The following is a 21,015-nucleotide window of genomic DNA, read 5'->3' as shown; positions in this document are numbered from 1 at the left end:
TTTTTGTCGGTGTCAAGTCAAAAAAACGTGTTTTACCACGTTTTTTGACTGCATTAATGGTTTCCCAACCATTTTTCACACACCCCTCCCTATAAATACCCTTCCAAACCCCACCATTTCTCACACCATCCCTCTCCTCCTCTTCTTCCTTCTACAACCATGGTTTTCCATCGTTGGCCTTTCATAAATAAGGGCCTCGTTGAAAACTTTCAGGGTTTGTATGAACGGTCAATGAGGATGGAACCGCGCTGCAACGAAGGGCGGTTCATCTGAGGGTCATGTGGGGGCATTTGTTTCTTCTTCCCGCCCTCCTCTTCCCTCCTCCTCCGGTTTTCCTCCAATAGGCAAACTACTGGTATGTCCCATCACATACCAGTGGTTTGGCACTTAGGATATTAGAATTAGACTCTTAGGAGATTAGAAATAGATTTAGGATGTTATGTAATAAGCTTAAAAAACTTGAAAATTATTGTAATGTATTGTTCATATATTAATAAAATGAGTTGTTTTTATGTTTGTGTCTTTTAATTTATGTTTTTTATTTTATTCGCATTTTATTTTACGAATTGTAGAGCTTAAAATTGCAAAAGTTCTGCTAAAATACTATTCCGGATTTTAAAATCCGGAACTATCTGAAGAATACTAACAATAAGTTCCGGAAAACGAAATCCGAACTACGGGTAAAATTGGAAAAAAAATAGGACGCGCGAGGAAAGCCATAGGGTGGGAAAAGTAATACTCTACTTTTAAAGGCAAGAGAGCCCAGTTGCATCAATAACCACTTCGAACAAAAACAATTTTGCATTAAAAATTTGGTCATTTCTCGCCAACCAAATAAGTCACACCACTGTATGCCATATCAACAAATAAACCCTTTGACCCTTTCCCCCTCCCCTTTCCCCCTCCTTTAATTTCCAAGCCCACAAAAATTTGAAGCAAGCTTTGAGAATTTCCGAGGAACACCACCACCACAAGCCACTTGAAAACTTCATAGCAAATAGCACTGGCAAAACCGCACGTACTAAAGAGGTGATTTTCGGTCTCATGTGTACACGAAATGCATGACATTATAAATGTCAATCATGTCGCTGTCATGTCATATTTTTATCCCATTCTTTATCTTAAGTGTGGATTTGAAGTCTCTCATCAGTTAAATATACGTGACATAGAGATAATATAATTTGGAATGAGCTATGTGATTTAATTTATTGCATTTGTCCATTGTTTTGCAGGTCTCCCCTAGTACCTTTTCTGTCATATTAATAAAATTTCAGTAACTATCTTGAAAATAACTTATGCATGTGTTTAGATGTTATTTTGTTTTCTATAATCACTTTAAATTTGAATAAACCTTCGGTTTGATTCCGGGACGGATTCATAAATTTTGATTTGTGGGAGCATCGTATATACATATCTCTACCATTTTTCATTTTCTTGAAACGTTGAATAATTTTTTTATTTTTAATATAAATAAAAATATCTCTCTCTCACTAACAATGTAGTTTCTTCGTTTGGGAGAACTCGGGTTCGATTTTTAGGTGGAAGAATTATTGGTCAGAATATATTTACCTCACAGTCATCAATCGAACTTCGGATTACCAATACCTCATTCTCTTGAAAATTGGAGGGTTAACACACAAAAAATCAATGGAGTTTCCATATTTAACACAAATTTAGATCATATATATGCACAAGAGAGCAGAAAAAGAAGAACAAATCATAGCTCATGTGTTGTTAAGTTGGTCACTAAGGTAGTTATTAACTTATTATCCCATAATGAACCTGTGGAAGATTGCATTTTAGAGTCAATATCATTAGCAGTGTTTATAATAATTTAAGAAAGGTTTATAAAGTTTTAACAACCATAAGGCTTTCCTTAATGCAGCAGACAAATTGCAACAGGATAATTATAATTAAGTCATCAATCAGATCACATAAAGTCATTTATTCTGCAGGAATCTAAGTTTGCACCCCACTGCTTTTTTGTTTGAGAAATGATATTTGTACATCCATTTTTGTATAACTTTTGTACAACTTTCTCTCTCATACTCACGTTATGTTTTTATTCTCTCTCTTCCTTTTTCTCTCTCTCTATTGTTTTTGACCAATAAGAAGAAAGAACAACAAAGTTGTCCCAAAAATTGTACATAAATAGTTGTTCAAATATCATTACTCTTTTTGTTTCAAGTAGGTATAGTAAGAGAATACTCCCTCCGTCCCGGAATATCTGGCCCATTTACTAAAAAAAAATGTCCTAAAATAACTGAGTCATTTCAATTTTCAATACAACTTTCATCATTCCCAATACAATATAACTCTAATTAATACTACTTTCATCATTCCCAATTCAATATATTCCATTTTCCCTTTTATTTATACATTTTTCTTAATCTGTGTGAAAAACCAAACTGACTCAGATATACCGGGACGGAGGGAGTATCTTCTACTTTAGACAAAGTTAACAAGAAAAGGTATTAAGCAATGATGACCCTGGACTTGAAAAATCAGTACCAATGACGTCAACATTAGGATTAGAGTATTATTTTTCCCACCCTATGTCTTTTCTCGCGTGCCCTATTTTTTTCCCAAAATACCCCTAATCCGGATTATGTAATCCGAACTGATTCCGGAAAATTTAATCCGGATTCTTTCGTGTATTTTGGCACTCCATTCACCCTGATGGATGATGATACCAGTTATAAAAATATTGGTCCGGATTATATAATCCGAAAACGTTAGAGATATTCCGGAATATATAATCTGAAACATGTAAATCACCCCGTTGAAAGTCAACAAAAGGGGGTGGTGAACGACAGTTCCGGATTATATAATCCGGAATGCGCTAAACATGTCCGGACTATATAATCCGGAATGCATCAGCACAAAGGCAGAAGCCATCTGTTTTGGCTGAGCCTCTATTTTGGCGCATTTTGCTTGCTTCCAAACAGACATATCATGCCGGTGACATGTTCTAACAGTAAATCGAACTCATAACATTAAAATCATCAACACAGCATAATTTTCGAATAAAACATTAATCAAATAACATTAAAAATTATCCAAGATTACATAACATTAAAAATTATCCAAGTGTTACATAATTCAAAATGTAACAAACATAAACATACAAAACAATGCTATCAGCCCCTAATAACTACACCCGTACCACCGCCACCCCTGCCACCACCTCTGCCACCACCCCTGCCACCATCAGTAGCTGCCCGACGACGGTAAACTTTTGCATCATGCACCTCTCTCAAGGCATCCTCCAAATGTTGTCATTCCTCACTCCCTTTCGGCACCAGACCGCTTCTCATCACATCATATACGTGGTCTCTGATGCGGCTCATCCTTCCGCTAAGTTGTAAGTACGCAAGGTCTCCATCATCTTGAGCAGCTTGGGCATCAAGGACCTCACGCTCTGGTGGCCTCGGCACCGGTACCGGCATGTCTGGAAGAATCATGCGTGGATGAGACACCTGGTGAAACCACTCGATGTATCCATCTACTACCTCCACACCATGGACTGCAGTCTCTCCCAACTCCTGAGGTGTCAGCGCATAATCAAGTGCACGCTGAAAGCGGTTTGCGATCTCCACCCAGTTAACATCAACAGGTGCACTCTGAACGGGGTGTCTCGGTATGGTCTGAACAAACCCAAACTGGCGAAGCACCCTCTCCGGCAGATATCTCACCATGCGCTCTCCGCATCTCAGTCATCCAGAGTAAAGGCTGACCGCTCAAACAGACGTGCCTGACGGTGTGCAGCATATGGGACCATGACAACCCTCGTCAAATCCAGCGCATCTAGATAGTTCCTGTAGTTGTCCACCGTGCCTAAACCATGCAGTGGCACAAAAAGCATCGCGCGTGGATACAAATTCTCCACATATCCGTCCCAGACATCCTTGCTTCCCATACCTATGAAGTGATGAAACACCCAAGCCTGCACCAAAGACAACCACATATAAATATACAAACCATATACACTTAAATTAAAAAAAATAAAACATAGTTCTTAATTTATACCTGCAACAAACTCAGGTATCCTGCCACCTGACTGGTGTTCTAACGTGCAGCATTGTTGAGCTCCTTATACAACTGAGTTAGTGCCGCAGCTCCCCATGAATAAACAGCACAAAGATCAAGGTCTCTGAAGTACTTCAGGTAGACAACATCCACAGCCCACTTGCTTTTGTCACTGAAGATCGTGATCCCCACCAAGTATAGCAAATATATGCGGACAGCCTGGTCCCGCAACCTCTCCACCTCCTCAGTCACACCATACTCGTCCACCAAATCCCTTTGCTCCTTCAAACGCTCCTTGAATATCCTCTCCAAGTAGTTAAATCTGCAATGTGCACCTTTGCTCTTCTCGACCTCTTTGAGTGCATCACCCAGATCAGACCCCAAGTACTCCACCATCCATTCCACCGCCGTCAATGGGGATATGCAGCAAAGAGGCCACATCATCAAATGTGACTGTCATCTCCCCAAACGGAAGGTGGAAGCTGGAAGTCTCCTCGTGCCACCTCTCCACGAACGCACAAATCAGCCCATGATCAATAATCGTGTAGCTCGTATCCTGGAGCCAACCAAGGCCTGTGCGACGCAATCTGCTCTCCCACCACCGTGCAGCCATGATAGGTCTGGTGTCATCATCATGCATCGCCTCTATCTTCTTTCCGTTGTTGATGCATTTTAATTTTCCACGCCACTGCAAATATTTAAAATTAATAAAGTGAGTTTAAACTCATGGCTTCACAAACATATTTAACAATAAATAAACCAGTCAGATATAAAGTGAGTTTAACAGTACATACCACGCCATCAGCCGCCTTCCTGGCCACGTGCACATGGTACCTCCACAGCAGGTCAGTCTGGTGTGGGCCACCGGGATAGTCTTGTAATGGCTCGGGGTCCACCACCTTCTCCTTCTTCTTTCGCCTTTGATGTGGCTCAACATCTTCCATGTCCTCGTCCATACCCTGCAGCTCCTCCTCAAGCTCTTGCTCCTCCGTATGCTGCAAATCCACATCAGTCTGCTCCTCCTCCATGGGCATATAATGTTGCTGCTCTGGCTGATCCTCGACATCAGGATCGACATCAGCACGGCGTGCTCTAGCACCCCGACGCCTTGGAGGAACAACACCTTCAGCCTCCATCTGTTCCCTACGCGCTCTCCTACGGGAAGCATGCCCTGCCTCCCTTACGTGCTGAGTATTAGACGTTGAACCTTCTGTAACATTCAAATTAGGGTAATCAAACATCACAATCAAACAACACAAACCAGAAGCAAAACAACATTCTGGGTTTGTCCGGATTTCGAAATCCGGATGCCCAACAACCTAGTCCGGAAAACGTAGTCCGGATTGCATTCGAACAGAATTAAAAAAAAAACGAACTAATTGAACTTGCATGTGTACAGAAATCGAACTTACCTTCCATGATGTTTGACAATGGTTGAAATGCGGTGCTTTTGAGCAAGAAAACTCCAAATTTGGACAAGATTTGTGGTGTTCGGAATTTGGGATAATGTAGAGAGAGAGAGAGAGAGAGAGAGAGAGAGAGAGAGAGAGAGAGAGAGAGAGAGAGAATGGGGAAAGTGAAACTGTAAAAATTGGGGGTGAAGTTCCTTTTATACTTCGCAATTGTCCGGATTCTATATTCCGAAAAATGTATAGATGTTCCGGAATATATAATCCGGAGGGCATGTTGGTCATTTGCATAGGGCGCGCGAGAAGGCCATAGGGTGGGAAAAGTAATTCCCTTAGGATTATTATGGTCAAAGGATAAACTTAAATAGATATATCATGCCCAACTAGACATAATTGGGACCTGCAAATGTTGAAAATAATGATTAATGTTGTCTACCACATTACCATATTGCCTTGATCATTTCATTCTCTCAATCATCACCTTTTTATAGCCTTCTCATCTGTTTATGTACGGTATAAAATAACGGTCCGAAATTGTAGTCCAATATAAAGGATTTTGAGGTCTCTACAACGACATGGTGTCCGTAATTTCAACTGCACCGGTCACATTTTCTCGCATTTTGTTGTAATATAAATGTTTGCGGTGCAACTTCACATGGAATTTAAAATCATTTTTGCTATCATTCAATCTACAATACCATGCCTTAAAGGATTGTAAAATCTTTAGGGAATTCTTGTCTTTACTACGAAAATGTAGTTACTAAAAAGGTTAAGGCAGAATTTCGAGCCTCGAAACATGTCTTGAGTCTTGACACAAGTGATCATGTGAGATTTAACTTAAAAAGGGCAACCCGATGCACTAGAGCTCCCGCATATGCAGGGTCCGAGAAGGGGTCCCACCATTTGGTGTATTGTACGCAGCCTTACCCTGTTTTACACAAGATGTTGTTTCTAGATCATGTGAGATTTAACTTATCTAAACTTTTTTGTATCAAAAAAGTTCAATAATTAAGTAAACCCTCAATTTTACCATCTCCCATCACCATTTCTTACATATTGTCCCTCCATGCAAAATGTATAAGAAAAAAAAACATTGAAATTTTACTTGAGAGTGTGATAGAGAACAAAAGAAAGGGACTAAGCATCTGTCCATGCTGCAAAAACTGGCATCTGAGGCAAAGAAAGGGGAGGCCTAAGATGTTGTGAAGGGTCCCAAGAATTCAAATTACTATTTGGAGCAGAAGTAACCAATAGTTTTGAAGCTGTTGAAGGCATTATTCCAGAGAGATTTTGCAAGCTTGTTCTATCTGGACTACCTTCTCTTGAACTACTCAAACTTGTAGCCAATGAAGAAGCATTTGACACATGTGTTCTCATCTTACTTGCTTCCTCAACTACTTCTTGATGAAACATGTAATCCAAAGACACTGAGGAAAAAGTTTGATGAGTTCTTTCATTCTCAAATCTTGGTTGATTCTGTTGAAATTGTTGAACTGGTTGGGAGGAATGATACAGAACCATATTTTTCTGCATTGTTGTCATATGCAGAAGAAGGTTTGTTCTGATCAATGTATTGAGTTGAACTAATATCTACCACCTCTTTGTTCCTTCTAGCTTGTTCAATGTTAAAAAGGTTACTACTAGCCATGATTTTTCCAACATCATATTTTATTATATCAAAGTTGGTCACTGCATTAGCACCTCTGAATTTTATAGCTGCAATGTCATAGGCTTCAGCTGCTTCCTCTTGAGTACCTAAAAATTTCATTTCAATGAGAAAAGTAATTAGCTTAATCTTTCATGGTAACATTGGATTATAAGCTTAACTAGTAGTGGCAAATTCGTGTAAGTGACATCTAGCGTTAACACAGACATGAACATTAGACATGACACTAACAGGAATTAATATTTCAAGAAAATGCAAGTGATTAAACATATCTACATGTGTCTACGACATTACAATATTAAATTGGTACATGATCAATGGAAATAATTAACCAAAGATTATGAAAGAACTCACTGAATGTTCCAAGATATAGATCTTTATTACAAGCTACTCTACCAATTCTAGCTTGCCATCTTCCATGTTGGTGGTGTCTGCTACCAAGTGAACAAGGGTTTGAACAAAAATACTTTAGAAATATAATAAATATTATTAATTGAATTTTAATGGTTAATACTAAGTAATTGATATAGCATGTGAGACCTTGTTACTCCTCTGTACATGGAAGCCCCTCTTGAGAATCCACTGCTTTTTCTGATAAGACCAAAGTTAAAGATGTTAGGAACAAGTAACATGAGATGATAGAAAAAAAACTAGCAAAGATTTTTTACCTTCTTAAATGAGCAACATATTCCTGTCTTGTCATATTCTTCATTTCCTCAAGTTGATTTTGATAATTTTCCAACTGTTATAAGAGAATGTAATTAAAAAAATCAATTAATAGACTTTATAAGTGGAATTGAGACAATAGACAGAAACAAACTAATGATTGTTATTACTAACAGGGAAGTTTATGTGAGTGGATGGTCCCCAATACTTGAGTGCTGCTTGATCATAAGCTCTAGCAGCTTTTTCTTCCATATCATAACCCCCTAAAATCAAAATTTTGGAAAGACTTGCATAATTATTAATTTTCATCATGTTAAAAACATAAGCAAATTATTAAATGATTTGGTTAATCTAGGCTCAGGGAATTTGAAACAGAATCTAATAACAAAAGATACTTCTAGTATGACTTTGGAAATCTTACCAAGATAAACTGTGTCTCATCAAATATTTGAGTAGCATAAGCATTCCCCGCCAAGCAAAGAAAGCAAAAAACAAAAACAAGAACAAGAAATGACAAATAAAAAAATGTAAATCTTTCATAATAGATGTGTCACAATAAAATACACTAGAAAAAAACAAAATTAAAAAGTGACAAGATCTTTAGATTCACAGCGAATTTAACGGAATCATAGTGACACCGTAATTTTGACAAAAACTATATTTTGGAGCTTCCGCAAAATCATCGGGTGAATCCAAATGTTCACATAGTATCATTCTTACCTTGTCTTCCTTTTCTGCTTTGGCCTTCTTTCTTGCAACTGTTGTCCCATAGATGAGCTTCATATCTGCCAGTCCATCTATGCCTAATAAACAAATCAAAACACACTTTATATTATAAATAATAAATAAATAAATAAATAAAAAGAGAAATAAAAAAACATAAAAACTTCAAACAACATTAAGTACTAGTAAAAAAAATTAGAACTAAACACACCTTGTTACACCTCTATATTGAGAGGTTCTTTGACCAAAAGTATTAATAGATTTCCTATGAACAATTTGCTTCTGCTCAAATTTTTCACTTCCTCTTTTCTTTGTATCCATAGCAACAGAATTTTCAACAACATCAGATGACATATTCTGTGAGGTTGTAACACAGCTAGACTGAGAGCGAGGACTCATTGACAAACTCAAAGAATGCAAATCTCCATACTATGCAAGACAATAAATCATGACGACATGCAAACATGCAGTGATATGAGGTGGAAGGCAGTATGCGTAAAAGTTCCTCTCCCCCATATTTTAAAGGAAAACAAGAGCTCCAAATTCATAAGTGCACCTTGGGTTGTATAATATATTCCTTCACAGTGCGCCCATACAATACTGCAAGTGCACCGCGAGAATCCATGGCTCTTCGCGTCATGGCCTGAGAAGATTGCTCCAATCTTATGATGGTCCTCTTAGTTTCTTTGTTTTGGAATCTCGAAACTGGAATAAAAAGAATATAACATTAGTAGACAAACAACCATTACTATAATACCTAGAAATGGCCAAACTCAATGACGAGCAATATTAGTAATATTTTAACCGTAATTGTTTTCATAAACATTTATGAAGGCTGACCAGCATATTACTAATATAAGGAGTGTTTATTCGATTATAAGAAACCACACAGGAACAAAGAAAAAACGCAGAACCAAGCAATGAATTTCCATTTTCATTAAAAAATCTAAACCTTTATTTTCAAATTTTTAACAACCTTTGAAGTAAAATTTAAAATCCTATGCAGAGGGTGAGCTAAGGCACGAGAGTAAGGTTGGCTATCTAATGACAAGGTGGCCATAGGTTATGGAGACAGAACTAAACCGTCCATTTCTGGAAACAGAATTTAACCATCCATTTACATGGTAAGTTGTGTAGATTTGGTGCTTCCTAGATCCAACATGACGACAGCCTTATGCAACAGGCGGCCCTTTCAAAAATTAAGAACCTTAAATAGAACTGTAATATTTATATTGTATCTAGTGTCAGGTGACATACCTTCGGTACTTGCATCGGTATCTTGATCGGTTGGACCTAAGTCCATTTCAAGAATCTGAGCAAGCAACATCAAGAATATGAGAGATAAACAAACACAAATGAATATGGGAAATTATTGCTATTCAATGCAACATAGTATACTTACCATTCCCTCAACATCAGAAAAGTAAGGAATCTCTTTCTCATCATCATCATCATCGCCTATTTCCTGATTGATGCATAATTTTGCTTCTGAATCAGGTAAAGTCTTATGTTCCTCTTTCTTTGGATCTGTATTGCCAGGTGAAGGCAGAGCAACAATTACCTGTAAATAACATATAACTTCAATAAACTTTATTCTTAATAAAAGTATAATCATAATTATTTCCCTAAAGGGTATTTCAATTATGTGTATCCAGCAATGGACACATCTAACCTCTTGTGTTGGTTGTCCATATGAGGCATGCTTCATAGTTGCATGAACTAATCTGCTTTGACTTTGATTGGTATTGGCAATGAAATTGTTACTCTGTCTAGAAACTGCAGAAATCAAATTCTTTGGGGGATTTTCAGTTTTCGGTACAGCAGCAACAGGGTTTTCCTTGCTTATATTAGGCACTAATCCTGGTTGATCTGACTGCAAAGCCGCGGAAGAGTTCGAAGGAATGTCTTTTCTTTTCTTTACAGCAGCAACATGAACCTTGCTTGATTTCGAACTTCTATCTGGTTCATTTCTTTTTTTATTACTGATGGAGGAATCTGGATAACCCACCTCTTTAACAATTGATATGGGTTTCGGAGTCGCAGAATTAGGAACTACTACAGCAGATACGTTCACAGAATTAGGAACTACAGTGGATTCGTTTACATCATCAATGCCATCGGTCGGGGATGGGACACTATCTTCAGTGTTCAATGAACAGACCCTAAATTCATTAGCAGGCTTAGGGTGAGAACCATGCGCAGCACCAGATGATTGGACTTCATTTCCACAATCAGCAACAAAACCGGAATCCCCATGACTGCTAGCCGGCAAGTCAGCAACAACCTCTAACTCAGCAGACGGACCATTTGCCATAGCAAGTCGTGTTTCTGCAACCAACTTCTGAGACTCACCAACAACAGACATATCCTCACCTTGAATGTCACAAGAAGAACGCAAAAGAATGGAATCAACATTCGCATCAGACTGTTTTTTCACTGCAGTCTCGTCTTTCTCGTCTATATTCACAAACAGAAGCTCGTCTTCATTTGGCAAGTTGAAGAGAGCATCAGAAACATGGGGAATCGTCTCTTTCGACTCAGAACCTCCATTTTCAAGACTAGCATGGACCGGCATGTTAGGTGCAGAGACATCCTCCATTGTCTTCCAAAGCGGATCTTCACTCATTGAATGAGATGACCCCGCCCCAGCTCCCACTAACCCCAATTGATTCCCATAATTAATTAAACTATTGACAAGCGAATTATTATTCACATCCTTATTTAAACAATTATTAATAATACCAGACCCAACAATTTCTTTTTCAGTGGTGTTATTTTCAATGCACATCTCATCACGTAAAGCCATATCAAAAGTATTAAAAAAAACCTCTGTGCGAAGTCTCTTCCGCATGGCGTAGTACTTCTTGCGAAGGGTCTGAGTTTTCCTCTTCCGGGCAGTAACATCCACAAAGGCTGCTTCCTTGATTCCATCACTGTTAGGCTTGGCAACCTCCAAATTGTTCATGGCAACGGAAGCTTCATCCGAAATGTCATAATGGTAGAGAAGAGAATGCCAGCGCTCATTCAATTCCGTAACGGAATACCTTTGGGAGAAGGAAACAACACCTTTGGCCAATGATTCCAGCGAAACTCCACCCTACACAACAATTAAGCATCATCAGTGGCAGATCCTGAAACATTTCAAACTGAGGGTAAAAATAATAGTCTAAAATGTGTTCATAAAAGAAAAATATTTATCTTTTACAAAATACACAATTTTTTAACAAAACCCCCCAAACTATACAAATATGTTCAAATTTTTTTTTGCAAAAATACATAATTATATGAACAAAACAACCAAACTACACGAAAATATGTTCATAAAAGAAAAATGTTTTTTTACAGAACAAATACACAATTGCATGATCAAAACACCCATATTACACTAAAATATGTTAAAAAAAAAAAATGTATACACAATTATAAACTGTTTCCTTCAAATATATTTTGTATCACTGTATATGCTTAATGTTACTATATGATTGATAATAAAAACTGGAAAAATAAATAAATGATTAAAATTAATACAATTTATTATACTTCATACATTTACTTCACAACTTGATTTATTGAGTAAACAAAATTACAAAAAAAAATAAAAAAATAATTCTTCAGTTGGGGCAACAACATTCTACATGCATCCGCCGCTGAGCATAATTGAGTCTAGGGTTTCAATTGTATCTTAAACAAAATGAAATTACTGAAAAGTAATGAGAGTAGTTATACCTCAACGGCGCTCTTGAGGACAAAATCGTCATCGGAATTCCGAGGAGGAGAGGGAAGAGAGCCACCCATGACTGGAAAAAAGAAGGATCTGTTTCCAGAAACTTCCAAACAACAACACTGTCAGTTTAAAGAATATTCGGTGTAATGAAATGAAATGATTCTCTAACCAGTGAACTGCATGACAAAGGAAGTGGGGAAGAGAAGGTAACATTTTCATTTCATTTCATTTCATTTTTTATATATTTTATCAATTTATTTTATTTTTTGGTCTAAAAATCAATTTATTTTATTTTGACTAACTTTTTTTTTTTTATTAATTTTGTAATATATTTTAGAGGAAATTGCACTCACCTCCCCTAAGTTCTATTAAAATGGAAATGACACCCCCTCTAGTTTTAAAATAAACAATAACCTCCCTTAAGTTTTTATCAAATAGACAAACATCTCCCTTCTTCAATAACACCGTTAAATTCTCCGTTAACTATTTCTTTTTTAATTAAAAAATCTTGCACGTGTAAACATGTGTAAATTTTCATATGCTAAGGTGATGTAATCATCACGTCATACATCTTTTTGCAGTAACTAGCTAGTATCTTACTCCATTTTCCCTCCTTACAATGTTGCTTATTTCATTTGCAGGTTTAGCTTTTCAAATTGTTTACTGAATACTGAATAGTGAATACTGTCATAATACTCTCATCAATTTGAGAGTTGGGTGATATACATCAATTCTATATTTCACATAAAATCAATAAAGAATCAAGATACCTGTAATTAGATATTTGCCAAGCCATATTATAATTTGCCATATGATAACATACATACATATATAATATGCCAAACTTGACTGTAACAAGCTGCCTTGCTACCATTTTTATCTGAGCTTTGTTCTTTATGTCGCACCCTTAGTATTTACTGCAAATATAACAATTGAGTAAACACATAAATTCATAACCTAATAGAATAAAAAGAATCTGTGAATGAAAAATAAGTATAAAAACAGCACAGTATATAGATAACAGTTTAATAACCATTAGAATAAAAAGAAACTGTGAATGATCAGAGATGACAACGACAAGGTGGAAAATTAGTGACTATGGAGAGAAGATAAAAGATTTCTGTTAGAATATCATGATTTTTGGCAATGTTTTGAGAGAGAGGACACACACAGATTTTTGTAGCCTAACGGAGAATTAACAGAATTTAACAGAGGGGAGGTATGTGATGATTTAGAAAATAGAGGGGAGGTTTGTTGTATTAAGCTCAAACTTAAGGGAGGTTATTATAATTTTCCCTATATTTTATTAACTGATTCCTTTTTTAATGAATTCTAGAAAGAGTAAAAATGTATTTGGTCAAATTTAATTTTTTTTTTATTTTTTTTAGGAAATTTGGTCAAATTTAATTGTAAATTCATTTGACTTTGCTTTATATTCGTTTAATTGTAAATTCATTTGACTTTACTTTATATTCATTTTTGTTTATATTTTAGTATTATTTCTTTGGGAATTTTTTGGTCAAAAAAGAAATTATTTCTTTGGGAATTTAATTATATATCATTATTATATATTATAAGCTTAATTACGGTTTTGGTCATCTTATTTTCGCTGATTTACAAAGTGTCTTCTGATTTTAAAATCACACGGTTTTAGTTCTCTGTCGGATTTTTGTACTTAAAAATCATGATATGTTATTGCAGGTTTTTCTTTAAAATTTCATTATCGGTGGTAATTCTACATCATCAAATCATATGATGTGTCTTTTAAAATACTAGATTGGTGACCCGTGCGTCGCACGGGTCTTATTAGCCGAAATATAGTTGCTAATCTTAATATGAAATTAATACCAAAACAAAATATAAATGAAATTTAATATCAATGTATTGTCAATTAGTAATGTATTGTTAATTAAAATGCAACACCAGTAGATAATGAAGTTCTACAATCTCCTAAATGTGGATTTTTTATACTACACATTACAAAATACTTCCTCATAGACGATTTTGATGTCATTTCATTATCTTCACCGTCTTCATATGTGATTAATATCTTCAACCCTTCTCTAGATTTAACTCTGAAACACCATTTAAAGCAAATGGAGATAGACATTTAACACTGCATGGGAATGTGAATATCCTATAAACAACAGTTAAATTGCTAATATTTACAATACAAAATAAAGGCAGTGGTAAAGTCACGGCTGTATATTTGGGCATATGTAGCTGATTTTATTTAACTGTGGATCATATCCAATTTAATTTGGGGCAAGAATTTGTACAGACGTACGGTTAACAAAGTGAAACATGTGATTTTACTTTTATGAGACGACGAAAAACAAAACAAAACCATCTTTATCATTTTAATAACAGGTTATTAAGAATATTTTTTATACATAGATGATCATGTCATCATTTGTCCACATACATCCTACTATTTTTAGAGTAGAGTCTGCGATATTTATATAAAACAAAAAGTAACACAAAATATAATCTGCTACATGAACATATTTTGTTTATATATATTAAGAGTAGTAAATTCCCAATATTTTATTAAACGACATATTAACCAACAATATACTTGTTTTATTGGTGGACAATTTTATCGAAATAATATTCAATGTCTTCTTATATGAGCACTTGTGAACATATACAATGTTCTAATTTTATATGAAATAATACTCCATTGTGGTCCTCATTAAAAAAAGGGTTAATTATGTTTCTAGTCCCTATAAAATAGCGACCTTGTAAGTTTAGTCCGTACTTAATTTTAATAGCATTTTTAGTCCCTATAAAAAAAAATTACTTATAATTTTAGTCCCTGCTAAAACAAAGTTTGATTAATTATCCTTAAACTCTTAAATTTTTGAACGATTTTTTTGAGACAAGATTAGAACACTATGAAAGGTTCGTTTACTAAAATTTAGAATTTTCTGACATGAAATGAATTAAATATGAATTTTTGAAAACGACAAAAGTTAAAGATAAAAAGTAATAAAATCTGGATGTAGAAATCAAATTTTGCGATAATTTTTTGCGGACGAACTTTTAGTAATGTTCTAAATATGTCTGCAAAAAATTGTTCAAAAATTTAAGAGCTTAAGCATAAATTAAACAAATTTGAATTGAGTAGGGACTAATACTCAGTGCAGAAAAACAAAATTAGGGACTAAAAATGCTATTAAAATTAAGTAGGGACTAAACTTACAAGGTCGCTATTTTATAGGGACTAGAAACATAATTAACCCTTAAAAAAAAGTTCTTATTTTAGTGAAACAATTTATAGATATTGTTTTTTATTTCGGTTGTAAAACAATTTAGATGAAATTTCATTAGAAAAACTTGACGTGTGGTGTATGATAACTGCAAAAGCCTTTTCTTAAATTTGCACCATCCATTACCATTATTGCTCAAATGGTAAATAGTTTTAGCTGGAATTGATTAGCACTGATTTCTGACTAAATAAATAATTTAAACTAATTTGATCAGTCATATTACAGTGGTTATTGCTCACTCTCTACCACTACTACCGGTTAAAACAGAAAAGAATGCAAAACCAAAATTCAATTATAGATTGATCACCAAACTCATCACCAGCAAAAGTCTTGTTCTTTACACCAGTATAGCCAAGTTAATTGAAGTGATTCTCAAGAGAACTATTCCATTTGATCTTCATATGCACATTTCATTCCCTTTTACGTGCAACATCTTTCCAAAATATTAAAGAATGCAAAAAAGTGAATAATCATTTGGTCATCAAACTATAATAGATCACAAATCAGAACGGACAAAAAGGAAACCACTTTGTCATTAAACCATAATAGAGTGGACGTCAGTGCAAAAATATTAATCCATCAGTGAGCAAACAAGCAATAAAGCAAATGACACTAATGCATCTGTCATTGCCCCAAGATCTGCCAAAGCTTCTTGTTATAATTTTTTTCTTCTATACGTTACAATATAAAGAATCTAAAAATATAAATGAACATGCATATAAACCTAATATAATATAAGCAAAGAGGGTTGGATCTAAATGAAACCACATAACCTCCAAGATTCATCAGGTCCATTGGAAATGATTCCACTGTTGATGTTTCGGCTATTATTAATTCTTATTGACAGAAAAAAGAACGGCAGCGCTCAAAATTGAAGAAAATTAAATCACGTTAAAAAAATTGTAACAACTGAGAAAGCTCTTTTTAGTAATTGTTTCCTTCATGGATAAACCTGTTGTTTTTAATTTATCGGTGCATCCACACTATCCTGTCAAATAATAATAATAATAAAATTAGCACCAAATGAAATTTTAAGAATAAGAGAAAGGAACAATAAACCTTCAATTTCTGCAGCTGCTCTTGCAGCTTTGAACACTCAGAGAGAAAATCATAGAGGAAGTAATATAAGAATTAGAGTATTATTCCAACAATCTTAATAGGTGCCGAAATCTATTAAGCATTTAGACTTCAATTTAACAGTCGAGAAAAGCGGAATTCATTCACATGGCAGAGAAGCTTTGAAGAGAGGTCTTCCAAAAATAAAAAATCAAGCAATAATAAATGAAAGAAAAATTATATTATTCCAAAAAGAACTATTAGCTAAACTCTGAGTTTATATTTTATTTACAATGATCTTGAGTTCAAATTTCTTCCTTCATGCAAGAATGTATAGCATGATAGCCTATACCTTCATCGTTGACCACCGTAGTCAATACCACCGCATTAATTGAGTCATCAGAGCCTTCTGCTCAGTGCTGCAAAAACATTGTTGAGAGGTATAGGCTAATATGTATTTTGTAGCAACCCCCTTCAGAAAATTGGGAAGAAAAGAAAGGAAGAGGGAGAGACATTCAGGAAGATGAATATTTTGGGTTTGGACGATTCAGTGAAGATGAAAGGATGTGTTTCAATCCATTCTGGCTTCCACGTATATATGGCAGGAAGGGAGTGTGAAGAGATACGTATAAATGCCTTGGAAATAGCCTACCACGTTGTTTTTTGTATATGACGTTCCAACAAACACTCCTATCACTAAGGCTCACTCAATGCTCACAAAAAATAGGAAAAATAACATATTGCAATGCAAAATTTTAAAATTCAAATTCAAACCTAAGGAGAGAAATATTTTTAGGGTTGATTAGCAATTAATGAGAGGTGTTTAGAGGGAAAAAATTAGGTTTAGTGATAAGTTAGACCTAATAAGCATTAAGAGTAAGTGATGATAAGTTAGACCTAATAAGCATTAAGAGTAAGTGATGACATATCACCAACTCTTATTTGAAAAAGTGACCAAAATTACTCAATTTTAAAATATAAGGACCAATTACATGAATGAGTAAAAATAAGGGACCATAATTATAATTAAGTCTATATATTATTATTAACAATAATTACTATCATTAAACCCCTAAATAAATTACTATTATTAATTATTATGAACGGTGCTTATCAATATTCAAATCCTAACTTGGTACTCACATTTAGTTTTTGAATGTCTCCAATGAGATATTAGGAAACCTATGGGAAAACATTAACAAAAAATTTGGGGAGGGAAATTATGATTAAGAGTTATGGTACTCCGACAGTTGACACAATATGGATACGATACGATACCGATACGGTGATATATGAAAAATTTTAAATTCAAAATACGATACAACTAGGATATGTGATTAAAAAGGTTAAATTTAACAGTGATTAAAAAGGTTAAATTTAACATAAATACATTGAATAGATAGAGGATAATTGAATTGAAAACATGGAAGATGAAAAGGAAAAAATATGAAGAAAGAGAGAATGGAAAGTGAAGCACCTTAGAGCATACACATTCATGCCACCGATATGGGTGGTATAAATGGGTCCCACATACTCCCTCCGGTCACATTTATAAGCAAAAAAGCATTTTTCAGGTTCATTGAATACATAATGTATTTGGTCTATATATAGACCAAATACATTATGTATTCAATGAACCTAAAAAATGTTTTTTTGCTTATAAATGTGACCGGAGGAAGTGATATATTATATTACTTCACACTTTTTAATTATTTAAACTACTCAATTACATTTTCTAAATATTCATACCACTCTTCTAAAACTCTAAAAGGGGTCCCACTTATCTTACAACAACAATATACTTTAATAATATAAATATTAATTAAAAGAAGAAAAAAAACTCAAAAGTAATACAAATTCTGACAAATGCAATAAAAGAATCGTGGCAATGCATTGATACTATGGATGGTTTCGAGCATCTCCAATGTTGTTCTATGATCTATTCTTGAGGACATAAGAACTTGTTTTTATGTTGTTCTATCCCATTGGAGTGGAATGACATGGAAGCCATGTTGTGGAACCGTTCTCCCTAGAGAACTTGGTAGAACTCTGTTTTTTGCAATTCTTGTCAGAAAAAGAAGAAAACAGGAGAGAGAGAGAGAGAGAGAGAGAGAGAGAGAGAGAGAGAAGAGAGAGAGAGAGAGAGAGGAAGTGGGGTGTAGTGGGCTGGGAAAGGAAAACTGAGTGGGACCAACTTAAAATAAATTAAGAACAAATATTGTATTTTTGCATTGGAGTAAAACTACATGGTTGTTCTTGAATCCTCATGTGGCAATGATGGACCCACCAAAATGCTTGAAGAACACAAATCTTGTTCTAGCATTGTAGATGCTCAGCATCTACAATGCTAGAACCAAAATTTTGTTTTTCAATCATTTTTTGTGGGTCCATAGATGACACATAAGATTTAAGAACAATTACTCATTTTTACTCCAATGCAAGAACCATATTTATGTTCTTATATTACTTTTTTGGGTCCCACAATAGACCCACGTCTATTTATTTTCTTTTTAATATATTTCTCCTCTCAAAAGCCTTGCAGCAGTTTTGTTATTTTTTTCCCTTTATTTTATCTCTACTTCTTCTACTTTTCCTGACACAAAATCTGCTAGAACATGTTCTCCCCAAGGAATTGTTCTCCAACATGGCTTACCATGTCACTCTCCTCCAATGGAGTAAAAATTAAGAACATGTTTTTGGCTTTTTGCATTTTAAGAACACTGTAGAACATAGCACTAAAGTTGCTCTTAGCTACTCATATCCAATGCCAACTATCCAAGATACTATGACACAAATGCATTGGTTAGTGTGTTACCACCCATTTTGCCAGGCGATGTGTGTACTCTTAGATGACATTCATAGCCACTTAAAAAATGGAATATAGAGTTGTTAATCTAAGCGGAAGAAAAATGAGGGGATGAATGAGAGACATCTAAGACACAAGTATTACATCGTAAGCTTTGACGATAGATCTAACATGAAGTACATCAAAGTAAATTTTTATTTTGACAAAGTAAATAAATTGAATTTAACTACGAACTATTTAAAGTTAATTATAAATAATAAGGCCACATATTGTCTTATCTCTATCATATTATACACATTTTGAGTGAATAATCAAGTCCAATGATTCATCAGCATTAAGATGTACAAGATTTATTTCCTAAAAAAATGTTATCAACTTTTGCATAAAAATTTCTGCATGAAATATTCAACTTTTTCCAAACCCCTTCCCCACGAAGCTTGTAAATTCTTATTCATGGCTGATATTTTTTGACCGCAAGACAACAATGTTTTTTTTCTTTCCATTTGTCCACGTTAACCTTGCCGTCGGCATGCTACCTTTTACATGTATGTTTCCTTTGTTGCTTTTGCCTTGTAAGGATATATTTGGTTGCCATATGCTACACACTTTATCTTTTCAAATTTTAGGGAGGGCATGCCCACTAAATTAAAGGTAAAAGAGAAAAAAAATAAAATAAAGAGGATCCTTGCTGGATATACTATTTTTTCCACTCGAAATGAGCTAGTGTTGTAGTCTTCACATTTGGTACGCGCGACCAAATGGATACTTAACATTTTTTCCAGTTGAGAACTTATGTGTGGATTTGAAGTCTCATATATTAGTTAAATATATGTGAAATAGAGATAATACAATTTGGAATGAGCTATGTGATTTATTGCATTTGTCCATTATTTTGCCGGTTTCCCCTAGTGCATTCTCTGGCATACAATAAATTTCAGTAACTATCCATTATCTAAGCTTATCAAAATAAATGTATGCATGTGTTTAGCAGCATATTGAGAGACTTGGATAATCTTGGACAATATGCTGCTGCGGAGGAAAATTTATATGTTATTTTGTTTCCTATTGTCAATTTAAATTTGAATAAACATTTAATTTGGTTTAGGGACGGATTCAGAAATTTTGATTTATGGGAGCATCATATATAAATTTGTTGCATTAAATATATATATATATATATATATATATATATATATATATGTAATAGTTAATTTTCTAGGCATAATATTTATGATTTTTCATATTCTTGAAACGTTGAATAATTTTTTTTTATTATAAATAAAAGTATCTCTGTAACTAACAATGAAATTTCCTCGTTCGGGAGAACCCTAGTTCTATTTTTGGGTGGAAGAATTGTTGATCAGACTATACTTACCTCACGATCGAACTCCGGATTACTAAGGCCTCATTCTCCAGAGAATCAAAGGGTTAACATAAAAAGGAAGAACAAATCATATTCTTAAAACATTGAATAATTTATCTTTCTCTAACTAACAATGGAGTTTCCATTTTTAACACAAATTCAGATCATATATATGCACAAGAGAGCAGAAAAAGAAGAACAAATCATAGCTCATGTGTTGCTAAGTTGGTCACTAAGGTAGTTATTAACTTATTATCCCATAATGAACCTATGCAAGATTGCATTTTAGAGTCAATATCAA

At 34.6% G+C, this 21,015-nt stretch overlaps 2 protein-coding genes and 1 pseudogene across 3 annotated transcripts; all 3 read right to left on the bottom strand.

The window, feature by feature from the left end:
- Window positions 1-3,019: 3,019 nt before the first annotated feature.
- LOC146901207 (uncharacterized) lies at window positions 3,020-5,305 on the bottom strand. Its single transcript, XM_085731388.1, has 3 exons — window positions 4,824-5,305; window positions 4,030-4,717; window positions 3,020-3,946 (listed from the first exon to the last, which is right to left on the bottom strand). The coding sequence occupies exons 1-2, from the start codon at window positions 5,268-5,270 to the stop codon at window positions 4,403-4,405; spliced, it is 762 nt and encodes a 253-aa protein (XP_085587514.1). The 5' UTR covers window positions 5,271-5,305; the 3' UTR covers window positions 3,020-3,946; window positions 4,030-4,402.
- LOC146901208 (uncharacterized) lies at window positions 3,279-3,698 on the bottom strand. Its single transcript, XM_085737034.1, has one exon. It carries the CDS (start codon window positions 3,696-3,698, stop codon window positions 3,279-3,281), a length of 420 nt encoding a protein of 139 aa, XP_085593160.1.
- A 1,141-nt stretch (window positions 5,306-6,446) lies between the features above and the next one.
- Window positions 6,447-12,425, bottom strand: LOC146901206 (uncharacterized; annotated as a pseudogene). The gene is made up of 13 exons (XR_015021097.1): window positions 12,220-12,425; window positions 10,166-11,590; window positions 9,896-10,054; window positions 9,751-9,805; window positions 9,050-9,198; window positions 8,705-8,922; window positions 8,491-8,573; window positions 8,192-8,200; window positions 7,945-8,033; window positions 7,773-7,846; window positions 7,645-7,695; window positions 7,459-7,535; window positions 6,447-7,193 (listed from the first exon to the last, which is right to left on the bottom strand). The product of XR_015021097.1 is annotated as an uncharacterized LOC146901206 (transcript).
- Window positions 12,426-21,015: the final 8,590 nt, after the last annotated feature.

This window comes from Medicago sativa, chromosome 8 (assembly GCF_051527215.1).
Source record: "Medicago sativa cultivar Bolivia chromosome 8, Bolivia_mono, whole genome shotgun sequence".
NCBI classification, from domain to species: Eukaryota; Viridiplantae; Streptophyta; class Magnoliopsida; order Fabales; family Fabaceae; genus Medicago; species Medicago sativa.
The sequence above is the reverse complement of the archived record's forward strand: the minus strand, read 5'-3'. Positions and strand labels throughout refer to the sequence as shown.